Here is a 14,144-nt window from a genome sequence, read left to right as displayed (position 1 = left end):
GTGGTCTATGGCTTATCTGTCAATAGCAGGCATTTACCATTAAAAGATAATGTAATAGCGATAGTATGTGGTTTGACATGGGATGGGGAAAGGTTTTTTGAGTCTGTCAAATATATAGTCGCTTTGCTATTCGATAATATGATTTCTTTTACTTTTTACGATAAAATAAATAATTTTAAAACTAGATTTTTAATTCTAGCGCTCAACAGGCAATTTATTATTGTATTTCTTTTGTTGAAATAATATTTTGGCGCTTTCGGTTTTTTAGTGGACGATTGCATTTGTTTATTTTTGATTGGCAATGCATATGGGTGTACCGCGACAAATCGACGTAATTCAACCGATAAAATATTTATACCATTTCGAAAAACGGGACATTCTTACGTCGTCTCTAACATTAAATATAACCAACTCAATAAAAATTACTTAGCAGTATTACATAACGCAAACCCAAAACAGAAACTTACAGGAAAAAATGTAGTCATTGAAATCATGTACCGTGACTTCTTATGTGTATTATTATAAAAGTGACGTAATCTGAAAGGATTTGTAGGATATAGAAACATCACCAACATGTGATTAAAAGGACTATAACGAATTTCAATTTACAACTTTACGCTGTATCCCGCACACAGCAGGGTAGGCAGAGGGAACCTAGTATTAAGACAATCCGTTCCCCAATTTCTGCTAAAATTCGGAGACAGTGCGTGTTGAGTGGCGGAACTCAACACCGCGCTTTGTCTCGATACCAGAGCGAAGAAATGAAAATATAAATTTGAATACATCATTTTCTCGAGTGTCATCATGTTCTCATCACAACCAGTCTATTTTACAATCACACTGCCTCTGCTCCACGACTGGTGACGATTATATATAGTTTAAATAAATTAAACACATTTTTTTTGTCTAAATGCGAAATTATAGTAGATCTTCAACAATTTTTTTTACAGTAATTTTAATTATAATCAACACGAAATCCTTCAAACATTTTAAAACACTATACTTGTTCAATTATCCGTTTCTTCATGTCATTGTAGCATCTTCATTATTCTCATTATTTTTTTCCTTTTGCCATAAATAAAGAAAATAAACTCTAGATATATGTAAAAGAAACTTGATTAAAAATGGTTTTTTGACATAAAAGTTATTGTATGTATTTTAAATTATAGTCCATTGTTACTTGCTTGTATAATCTATTGCCTTGTGGACATTCATCGTATGTTTTATGGAGCAGCACGGCTATTGTCACATATGATACAGTTCAATAGAAAGATCATTTAAATGCTAGATTTTATATAATTTTTACATAAATTCACCAATTTGTAGTATAGTAGTAGTTTCTATAGACGAAACAATTCTATTGCAACTCATTAATTTTAAATATGAAATAATGAAATTATAGCCTTCCCAAGATTATAAATGTAAAACCTTAGAAGGTACCTCGATTGTTACCTCCAAAGCTGCACTTGACTCACTCAGATACTCTACCCAGATAGAATCGATACCTAAACACAAGAAGATATAGGCAGGTATATTGATTTTCACTTTAGATATCCAGCCGCCATTGTCAGGCTCGATATCACGTATTTCATTGAGTTATTGACCACCGCAAATTCGATAAGCTTCGGCTATTGTCTTTTTAATATACTTTTAATTAAAAGCTTTTGTTCTATGATAAATAATTATAAATCATATAGGCCATCGTGGCGCAGGGCCACTAGGGTGTGACTGTAACGTGACGGTTGTGGGTTTGATCCACACTCGAGGGAATGAATTATTATGTCTTAATATTTTCATTTCTTCTTTTAAGGCAAAACGCGGCGTTGAGTTCCGCCTGCAGTGCTTCGAAAATTGGGCAGAAAGTGGAGAACTGATTGTCAGAATTCTAGGTTCTACCCACCCTGCTATTTGTGAGATACAGCGTGAAACTGAAAAAAAAAAAAAACATGACTACCTCAGTTCTACAAAGAAACTGCTAAATGTTAAAGATTTTAAAAATTCCGTAGTTTTGGTTATGCCCTAATCTCTGGTCCCGTTATAGTTTAATGTAATAGAAAAAGAATATATAGAGCCATGGAAATTTTATTCGACCAATATTCATGGGCGCGATGTTTACAAAGTCACATCGTCCTTGTCTCCTCCTAATCCACTTACTTTCTTTATCTGCCGTCAGTTCCTCGGCACGAGGTCACCGGCTCTAATTTTATTGCTGGGGCCATCTGCTTGTATAACAAAGCAAAAGCAATTTGTTTCTAAATTGTACATTTAGCAAGAATTCTGGGTAAACTGGAATGATTGCTGTTTTATGGTTTATCTGCGTAATTTTATAAAGAAATTAAATTGTTTAACTAAAGAAAAGTAGCGAGTGTTTTCGTTATGGTAGCCGTAGTATAAAGAAATCATTATTTACATTATACGTATAAATTAGTTTAAAAAAAAATCTTTTAATTAATATTTTATTATTACTATTTTAATTTGTAATTGACAGAACTCTCTGTCACACTTTGTTTTGACGAGACGATGATTTTATTTTCTTAGCCCGTTATAACATTTTCATGAAACGGCCGCTTCAATATTATATAGATATATATATAACTAGTGGACCCGGACGCGGCTACGCCTGCTTGAACTATAAGAATATTTATTAAATATTATATAATATATTTATTTTTATAAGGATGAATATAAGTTCATTTTGGGTGACGTTTTCTTAAAACAACAAAGAAACTTTGCAAACCGGTGCTTAGCAACGACGGTTGTTATTAACATGGCAGAATAAATTGCATGTCAAATTAGAAAGTATTTTAATTTATTAGTACATATGTGTAATGTAATGTTATACAGGGTGGAATTGACGGCACCACTTTAAATGAAACCACAGTTTTAACTACTCTATAAAAGCCTAATATAATTCAGAAAAAAAATAATTTCCAAAAATGAAAAAGTTATTTTTTCAAACAAAATAAATAATAAAATAATCGTTTTAAAAAAAACGCCATTTGTAAAGTGTTATATTATCACTCACACACTTACCTGTCAAAGCGGCAACGTCGCACACGCTTCATTCAAGAAATCGAGTCGCAGCAACTAGCGTAGGTATGTAGGCAACGGCGGCGAGCTGATGTTAAATTAACGCAAGACTTAGGAATACACTTTACACACACTTTTATTGAATTATTTCTATTAGGTGTTTAATTTTACTTTTGTTGCACTACAAACACATTTTTTATGTTCCCGTTTTAAACTAACACTCATTTTTAACATGTTTACAAAATTATTACAATAATAGCATTTTTTTTCACTTTTTTTAACAATAAATATTACATTTTCTGTCCACATTACATTCAGCTCGATAATGACCCATATTATTACACTTGAAACATTTAATATTTCTTTTAATTGTAGCATTTCTTTTTACAATAAACGCAGATGATGATGACACAATTTCCCCCCGTAGTAGTATTATGGTTTGAAACTTCCAAGCATTCCAATTTTTTACTCCTTCCAGTTTTATTACTGTGCTGTTTCCTTTCCATTGTGATTGTTTATTTTGCTTGTTTTTCTTTTTTATTCCTTCCCGGCAACTTAACCTCCAAATTTCAATACCAACGCCGAAGCGTCGCGTGAAGTAACGCTGTTTTAATCTCGCCAGTATTTCTAATTTTCTACGATTGATGCAATCTTCTTTATTATTGTTACGACGTGGTCTGGGCCCATAACCCGTTGTATTTATATGGTTTAGTAAATAGCATTCAGCTATAGTCCGACCCAACTACTATTGCGCAGAATGTACGCGCCGCACCGATTCTATGGGAATCCCCGGTAATCGGTGCGGCGTGAGCGGGGTGTCTTTGTACAGATAACAAAATTCATTTTTAATATTGATTGATTGTGCAATATAACACTATAATTCATAATAAATGTAGATTATACTTTTTACGCATGATTTGATATTAAAATAATTAATAAAATTATCAATACTATTTACAAATAATTACTAAATATTAATTTATTTCGTATTGAGTTTTCGCAGGTCCTCGTGTAACATTATAAAACTCGCTTAATATTTAATTTTTATACGATTTTCTATCAAAATAATCATACAAATATAAATAATAATGAAAATCTTAATAAAAAATTTAATAGTATATTCGGTAAGTATTTTAGTTAATGGCAACTATTACAATGTTTTTAATTATCTGTGTGAGAACAGAACTTAGCCGCGGAACGGCTAAGTTCTGTTGTATTTACATTATTTTGTTCGACTTTATACGTTGAATAATTATTAAGTGTTTTAAATTATTTGGATGTTGTTTAATATTAATTTTATCATTAATCGGATTTCTAAAATCGTGATGAATGTTTCGTGATCGTGATGATGTGATTACTGAGTATTTTTCTCAAATGTGAAACTATTGTGTCAGTATTTGAGTGTACTATCAAAACATACATTTTTTTAAGACATTTCAAACAAATGTTGAGTTTTTAATATTACTTATGATGTAAATATTAGTGATAGTAAAAGGAGAATGCGACAACGACGATGTAAAACTAATGTTAAATGTAAGTACCTATCTATCGTAGTTCAATATCATTTTGTGTGTTAAAAATTTTGAATATAACTTTGTGGGTGGTTCAATAACCATGCAGTATTTCTAAATAATTTCATAATAAAGGTGATATAATAAATTGACTTAAAGTAGGATTTTGTTAAACAATTTTAATAAGAGGCTTGAACGTTATTTAGATTTATAATAAATAGGTAATTGCGTGAAAAAGAACGCGAGATATCGTTCTTTCTCGTTCGGTTTTGTTTTGACGAATGAAAAGTAGAAGTTTGGCAACGCTTAGTAGTATTTTTGTAGTAGTATGTGTATGTGTGCGTCACACGAAATACAGGTATGGAGAAAAATCGTGAAATGAAAAAAAAATCCTACGTCCAAACTGTTGAGGCATCTTGATTAATTTCTTTAGCTTCGGGTTTGAAATTTTTTACCCCATATGCAGTTTCAATTAAAGAAGCGCAGCCTCTTCCACCCTGTATAGCCTATAGCACTTCTGAAGAATGCAGCTTTCATACAAAACAAAAACATAGTAAATCGGACCAGTAGATCCAGAGATCTTAGCGTTCAAACAAACAAACAAACAAACAAACAAACAAACAAACTCTTCCGCTTTATTATATTAGTATAGATCATTTCCAACTACGTCACAGAGGCATTGAACAATAATATTAAATTACACAATAAAATGCTATGTAATAATTTTTTTGGAAAATAAAATTGTAAAAAGATTTCATTTATGTAAATCGTTATATACATTATAAAAAAAAATGGAAAGGAAAAAATGAAAAACCGTAGTTTAATCATAACATAGCCTTCACTGGCACAATTCCACATCCGCTACAGGATATTGACGGTTTACAGGGAAATGTGCTGTGGAAACGACTTTTCATAACCAGATAAAGCTGTAATTTTTATAAATGGTGTTCGAATTTATGAAATGTTTTAACAATTTTTATATTACAGACATTATGATACTTATATTAAAAAGCTGAATAGTTTGTTAGGTTGAACGCTCAAGGACATGCTAAATCTTAGGAAGGCTATATTTCCCAATATAATGTCTAAGAACGAGAAGATTCTCTTGGACATTTCCCAAGAGGCGTGTTTTCTAACAGCAGCGTAGGCAGAGGGAACCTGGTAACTTACACTAGGTAGGTAAGACACTCCGATTAAGACATTTGCTTTCCACGATTTTCACCGAATTCTGGATGTATTGTGTGTTAAGTGGCAGAACTCAACCCCACGCTTTATCTCATTGTCAGAGCGAGGAAATGACAATTTTAAATACTACATTTCCTCGAGTGGGAAGGAACAAGCAACCTGTCACGTTTAGAGAAGCATGCTTATGGACTGACATTGTTTTAATTTTCTTAATATAAAACCACCTTACAAATACCTCTCTATATTTGAAACTCCACGTTTCTATATCTATCTAGCTATTAAGATTCTTTACGTTATAGTACCTAAATATTTGAGTACGTAGGAGTATGGTATTTCAGTCAGTTATTTTTGCTCGGTCATGTATTTTAGGAATAATGTAAATATTTTTTACATACATTGTTTTAAATAGTTCAATAATATTTAACATTTATAGTGTGTATATAATATCTCCATTCCATAAGATGTTTGTTTTTGCAAAGCTAACAACAGATTAAAATTTAAATGAAACCACAGGTGCCCTAATTAATATTAATAACTTCAGATTGTTATCACATTTAAAAAATATATTTTTAGATATATTTTGGAGTTGTTATGAGCTACTCCAAAAATAACATAATAACTCAATTATTTCTTTCCGTCCTAATTTATAATTGTCGCTATCCGTTACAACGCCCTCATTTATAAACAGCTTTTAATTAGTTTTGTGAAGTTGTTATTACATTATTTAAATAACTGAAATATATCTAAGATTTAACAGTCTCAAATTTCATACTTCTTTCCGGTAATTTTAACTAAAAAGGAATGTTTGATCTTTTTGTATGTGGATTGTATAAATAGATATATTAATTAAATTGTATTAAATTGATGTAAAGTGTAATTTTATTATTTTTATGTGAATACATAACAGATTTTGACGTATAATAAAAAAATAGTTCTAAATATTTTATTAATAATTATTAAAAACGTTTGTTAACAAATTCACCATCTACTATATATTTGGTAAATAATATCATAATAATAAAATCTAATACTCGAACGAGGTATTCCAGTATTGGGAATATGAAATTAGGTATTCTAACAATATCTTAATATACTTGAGTACATGCAAAAAAAACCTTTTTTGCATATAGCAGACAGGATCTAGTGTTGAAACACCTACCTACTGAAGTAGGTATTCTATTCTGTCTATTTTTGAGATATTGCGTGTTAATAAGTGGTCGGAATCGAAGCCGCATCGTCTGTTTTTTTACAAGAGCAAGGAAATGAAAATAATTAATTCTTCCAAGTAGATATCGAACTCAAAACCACACACCTTTCTAAACTCAATGATATTTTTACATATAGCTAAAATACCATAATAAAACACTTAAGCTCATGCAAAGTGTAATTTTCAATTTAAACTGCAATAGATTTAGAAACGCTTTATAGTTAAAGCTGTAATCCGCTTATGTGTAAGCTAAAAGGCTAAAGTCCGTCGCCGACTGCAGAAGTGCATTGTCGGGTTCCTTCAAGTGCTTTACTTTTGTTTATTATGTTTATTTTTATATGTAAATACAAAATTACGTTATTTAAAAAAAAACTTTAGAAACGTAAAACTATGCTATCCTGATAGAGTAAACGACTTGTAAGCGCGATTGTGACGAGTTCAACTTGCCACTTGTTCTCTAAAATACTTAACGTCTCCCGTCTGGGATCTCATCATCATTCCGCTATTTAATATGCAATTTTTTGTTAGAATTGTATAAGAAATGGACAAATTAAGAGAAAAGTATACACCATATTTTACGGGAGATATATAAAAAACTCGTAAAAGTATATTTTTGTGCGGCTTGGGGAAAATTTCGCCAAAATGTTTTGTCAACAAACTACAACCAAATTTACATTATGCGAGCTTAAAGGAAAAGTATTTCAGTGAACTTGCGCGGCTGAACTTATCCCCTAACAAAGTTATAAAAATATTTTTCATGCTAGGGTTTTTTTTTTAACTAAACACTGCAGACACGTGATCAATACTATTTTTCAACGTTGACAAAAATTGTTAGCTATTAATTTAATATATTTTTTTATTTTGCGACAAAAGCACTCAACAAGCCATGCCTCGTAAATTTGGCGGACAGTGGGGAACAGAGTGTTTTAACACTAGGATCCCCTCTGCCTACCCTGCGTAATGCTGGATACAACGTGAAGTTGAAAAAAAGGCAATAGTTTTACAAAGGTACTGGCATCTGTGAAACATTGCTAGGGAAGTTCTATAACCTGGATTTTCTTAAAATAAAATTTAATTGTTACAGATGGCTCGATACAAGAAAACTGGTTTCATGGATGACGATGCGGGCAGCGTGAGCTCCATACAGCTGAATGAAGGTGTTCGTTCCGGTGGCACTCATATTCGATATCATATGGTAAATTAATTTCTATATATTTGAACTCGTTATCATTAGATACGTGCGTACGTACGTGTACAGTTTTACTATGATATTTATATTTCCATATGTTTTTATTCCACTCTTGACTATTTCTTAATGCAAGTAGTAGAAAGATTACTACAAATCCTTTTCCACTACTAAAGATACCTACAATTATAATATATATAGGTATAAATAAATAGAGTGTAAACACTATTTTATATATTATAAAAATAATGCTTTAAAAAATGTGCTATGAATATATAAAACAAATTTAAAATATTTTTAGCGCCTGGAAAACGTTCAAAGAAAATACATCAAAGACCAAGTGGTGAAATTGCTCTTTAACTTTATTCAGGAACTGGGTTCTTGCGAAACCTATTAGCATTTCTACTTGAAATTTTATATTGAAAATACTTCAGAGTGAAAATTTCTTTAATTTTACTCAAAAATATAGAAAAAAATGTAATGGTGTAGTTACTACCTAATTGATAATATAATTCCAAAACACTATCACCACTTATAATTCCTAAGAAGCAATAAGCTCATACGAAAACATTAAAGCAAATATCTGATATTTTTCTCATAAGCTATTAAAAATAAATAAATAATTAATAAATAACAGTAATTAATAAATTGGTCTTCTTGTAAGTTTGCTATATTATATTCGTAGGCGCTTGCATTTATTAGGGCTCGGCGGTGTTTGGCGGATTAAAACCATGCTAAGTATCTGGCAATGGATAACTGCCAAGGTAACTACCACTCAAGATTCATATTCCCTAATAACACCTACCTGTATTGGGTGGTGGATTGGGGTTCGGTTCCCCTTGATAAGGTTAAATACGCAAATATCATATATTTATCCTTTCTCCAAGTTACAAATATTCAGAGATGTGGGCTTGCGGAGCGCAACGACACCATTTGCAATTGGACATGAGTTGGTTACATTTAAAACCATAAACCAGTAGGAAAGGCTCTGGCTGAAAACGTGACAACGACGACGCTTATCCATTTCCACTCAGGGGAATCATACAAGAAAATCATAAATATATTATATTATTTTTATGACATATATTTAAATAATTTTAATTTCTCCGCTCTGTTAAATAATCTCTGCTACCAGTATGAACAAACATTAAATACAGATTTATAAAATGAGATTTAAAGCCACAACAATCGCGTCCAACTACGCTGCGCTGTGCAATAAAGACGTAAATTTCAAACAATCAAAAGTTTTAAGAGCGTTTTATCTTTTAATGGTAGCTTTTACAGACGGAATTTTATATACAGAAATTTGTATTGTTTCGTAAAATAAATCTTGCTATTTAATTGTGTCTTAAGATGGAATAAAACTTGACAGCTAAAATATAGGAATCTATAAAATTTGTGGAGGCCAGTCGTGGCGCAGACGACAAGCGTACAACTGTGGACGGGAAAAGTTGTGGATTCGATTTCCTCTCGGTGAAACGAAATATTTTCATTTTGTCGCTCTGGTAATGAAACAAGGCAAAGTGTTGAATTCCGCTAATCAACATGTTAAACCCTCAGGAAACGGCGTAAAGTGGAGAACGAGAATGTCTTAACGGGTACAGAGTGTCTTAACATTAGGTTCAAAATTTAGCCTCTGATTACCCTGCTATGTGCGATATTTCAATAAATCCATTTAATATATCATTTTATTTTTCCAATTTTTCTTTTGTAAATCACATCTCAATTTAGTAAATACCGGCGCCGTGACGGTCCAAAGTGATAGAAAATGTGACGAATTTTATTCAAGATATCGAAAAGTATGACGAATTGTTTTTAACATTGCTATAAGATCCCTTCCATAAGTCGATAAAGAAGTCTAAAAAAATATAATTTATGGCCCCATCTTAACCATTAAGATGGGGCCATAAATTATATTTTTTATATAGTCATAGTAGTTTTATATAGTCACCAATTAATATAGTCTATCAAATAGAGAATGTTATATTAGAGCTCTAAAGTTCTAAACAATATTATGTTTGTTTGACATTTTATACGCTAACTTTCATAGCAACTCGTGTGCACGAGTCAAAATGTTTACGTACAAATGCTCCAAAACCTCATCTTGTTTATGTTTATTATTCCTTTGTTCTAAATTAAATTACTTATTCGTAGTGAAATTATTGGTGCTTACAAAATTATTATTTCGTAGAAACGTCAAGAATAGTACGAGTGCGGATGATTGAAAGCTTTTGAACTATTCTATAAAACTAGGTATAATATAATAAATCATTTACTAATAAATTAATGATTCTGTGTAAGAATGCGTCCAAAGAATATTTATAATAGATAGTATTGTGAGGCCTTCATAGTAAAGCGGCATAGGCTCTGACTTTAAGCGGTTCTGTGTTCGATTCCTTCTTAAAGGAATTATTTATTATTTTCATTTGATCGCTCTGATAAAAGAATTCATCGCGGTAGAATCTTGAGAGTCGCGCTTGAGCAATTTTGTATAGATTCTTTGAGAATCGACGGGGATTTCATATTCCAATTTTGCACCAGATCGTGGCGCCAGCAAACATGTTAAAATAATAATAAAATAACAATTATTTGCACAAAAATATTTAATTCGCACTATATGTTTGCCTTTTCCATTCAGGGAGCAGACACCTCGACTTATTAGCATAAAATTATTTATTTTATATTTAGTGTCCGTATGAAACGTTATTGTTCTTCGGTATATTTCCATGATGTAAACAAAGTGATGTAAGGTGCTTTATTATTTTATTAGTTAATAATTATACTACAAGTACCTACAATTAATTATTATATGAGCAATAAAAATGGGCTATTATGAATTGATTATCGTATAACGTTATAAAATTTATATTCTAGATATTGCCTACTCTGAGAAGTCTAAGATCGACTATAGGTTTTGTCGTACAACAAGGCAGTGTCTTAAAATTGGCTTGAAATACAAATATACAGGGGGTTGTTTTTGGGGTTGAAAATTTTGTATGAAACTTCGTTACTACAAATGCTAGGAGTCTCAAATTTTGCATGGACGTTACTTATAGGACGTAGGTACTCATGAAGTAATAACGTAGTTCACGCAGGCGAAGCCGCGGGCGGGCCGCTAGTCATAATATATGCGTAAACATAAAAAAATATAAGGAAAATATTGAACAGATATACTTTATTGATAAGACCTTCTCAAGAAGGAAGGAAATCTTCCTATTAGCGCGATATCTCTTATAAATAATCTAACAAGAAACCTATACAGTAAATAAAATTTTTGTTTCTGTCCGTTACTGAATTCGTAGCTCTGAAGAAGCTATTACTTTACTGAAAACTGAAAAGTTATATATAAATATGAGCAATTTTTTTTAATGTGGGAATCTCAACAAAGTATATGAGATGGGGGTACGAACTGAGGGATAAGTCATCCTGTGACTGTGGCGCCAATCCACAAACGATGGCACACTTAGTCTCCTGCCCGAAATGTCCATTCACCTGCTCAAATGACGATCTGATGGAGGCAACAGATGCGGCAGTCGACGTGGCTAAATACTGGCAAAATATGATATGAATTCTCCAAGCATTGACACGAAGAATATTGTATTTTCTTTATCTTATTATTTAAGCAGGGACAAGGAAGAGAAGGGACTAATTTGACGGGTGTGGATTCAATTAATTCCTAATTGGAGGCATCCTTTTTCATCATCATCATTATTTCCTTGCCCTGGTACCAAGACCAATTGCGGTTTTGAGTTCCGCTCCCTACTTAACATGTAAGTAGAGGGTCTTCGGGTCTCGAATCTTGATACTTACCTTAGCAAATGCGTAAGGCTTAAAAAATAAAATGCGTAACATATGTGTATTTACTTTTTTGTTATTGTTGATATTATAATTTAGTCTGTTTTGGCATTGAATTTAACTCGAGTCACGTGATCTTGCACGCACATAGCCACAATATGACGTAAATCTACGTCAGTCCACGGCAGATGGTTTACGTGAAGAAGGTGAGACGTACTCGTATGTGTATATTTTGTTTTAAAGAACAATTATTTATAACAAGATTAGTCTGTTATATGAACTCTTCCACCAGTTTAAGCTTGGAGATATCTATTTATAATATTTACTAACGTGATTTCGAAGGCATCTGAATAAGTATCTCATTGTGTACCTGTGAACTGATCTTTTCACAGGACTGTCTATTTGAACTTAAAGGTGCTGGTAAACTTCGTCGAGATTTTGAAACTGTTCCTTTATATCTACTAATATCATGTTTGGTTAAACTCACAAATTACAGAAACTACTGGTTCCAGTTGAAAAAATTTATTTGTGTGGATAGTCCATGTGTTGAGTCGCGGAACTCAACGCCGTGCTTTGCTAGCATTACAAGAGCTTGTGCATATGCCCCACGACTGGCCTCACATCTGCTATAAACATATCAATTAGTAAGAAGACTAATAACCTAAAAAATGTATCATAATATTTTTATCTTAATATACACCTACATCCATTCTTTCGTCTCTATACTGTAAGTAACTGACAAAAGGATTGCTTTACTTGTTCTAATGTCATTCAGGACTAATTGTTATAGTAAACTCAATGTTAACATACTCGTGAACATGTTATAATTGTCTTGTAAATACAATAAACAATGGCGTTCGCGTACAGTAACTAATGATATAGGAAGGTATACGAATAAATGGGTACACATAGATATTAGCTAATAAAAAGTGCATGGGTATGTTGAAATGCAACACCTTTTTAAAATCTTAAAAAGCAATATGAGTCGTGAAAATAAAGAAAAAGAATATTACTGAAAAATTAAATAAAATTGAAGAAAAAAATATTTTTATTCACTTTAACAATTCGCGTAGCATGTACGTAATCTAATAGCGACCCTGACATTGACATATGACGGTAATGCAACAGGTAGGTTCCGCTCATTATGTTCCATTTTACCTTGGAAAACAATATCGAGTATTTCTTTTTATCTCTCCGCGATTTCTGCATTTGTTGAATGAGGAAGAGATTACGAAAAGAGAACTCTGCAATAGTGTGATTATTTACTAGCTTCTTAATTTTTTTAAGTAAAGTTAAAGGTTTTCTAGCCAGTCTTTTTTATATTTTATTTTCGTCGGGAATACGGGATTTGAAGACTAGAAATAGGTGAAGATGGCTCACCGTGTCACCTTGTCAATTTAGTGTTCCCACCGTCGGACACTATCAATGTGTCCCATTCAGTTCAGTTCTTTAATTGTGGTGTTTCAGGCGTGCCAGCTTAGCACAAAATAGTTTAGTTATATATTATAGTTAAAAATTAAACGTCTAACGTTAAGCGAGACGGAAAAAATTAATTGCTTTCACAGTAACATTTTATTATATACCAGTACTATTAAAAATACTTTTTTATTTATTTCCAATGACTTAGAAATGGATTTTAATCTTGAAAATATTTTTTACATGCAATTTGCAACACATAAAAGACAAAATTAATTTTACTTTAAATGTATAAGTGACATTCTCCATTTACAGGTAAATTAAGTGATACCATATGTTTTACTTAACTTTATGGTACATGAATAAGAACTTGTAAAGGTCACTTGCTAACCAATTATTACTCATCTGAATCATCAATTATATATATAGGTAAAACGAAAAAAAAAAGTGAAATTATTAATTATATAGGTAAAATTTTGCCTTGACCGCCTTGTTTTAATATCCAATTTTTAAATTGTACTCCAAAGTAACTTAATAGTGCACAAAAACCAAGAATGAAGTAATTTTATAATTATTAGTTATTATATATTATTTTTAATTTATTTCCTCGAGTAGGAATCGAACCACAACCTGTCGCGTTTAGTCACACGCTTTGCCCCTGTGCCATAACTGACCTCAGAATATACTGCACTTATAAAAGGCATGTAATGAATATCGTCAAGCTAATGTATTCATCTGATGTACAACCGTGTTTCTGAAAGATAAAAGAGTAAAATAGTGTATGGGACTATATCGATATTCGATATACAATTTA

At 31.7% G+C, this 14,144-nt stretch overlaps 1 protein-coding gene across 1 annotated transcript in view; it reads left to right on the top strand.

Annotated features, from left to right (window-relative positions):
• Nep3 (M13 family metallopeptidase neprilysin 3) overlaps positions 1–14,144 on the top strand; it is a 39,655-nt gene that overhangs the window by 3,015 nt on the left and 22,496 nt on the right. Inside the window, exon 2 of the mRNA XM_085202132.1 lies at positions 8,018–8,128. Within this exon, the coding sequence (XP_085058258.1) occupies positions 8,018–8,128 (111 nt within the window). The remainder of the gene's footprint in view (positions 1–8,017; positions 8,129–14,144) is intronic.

This window comes from Heliconius melpomene, chromosome 18, assembly GCF_056956725.1.
Source record: "Heliconius melpomene rosina isolate 202511_hmr_F chromosome 18, ASM5695672v1, whole genome shotgun sequence".
NCBI lineage: Eukaryota > Metazoa > Arthropoda > Insecta > Lepidoptera > Nymphalidae > Heliconius > Heliconius melpomene.
The sequence above is the reverse complement of the archived record's forward strand: the minus strand, read 5'-3'. Positions and strand labels throughout refer to the sequence as shown.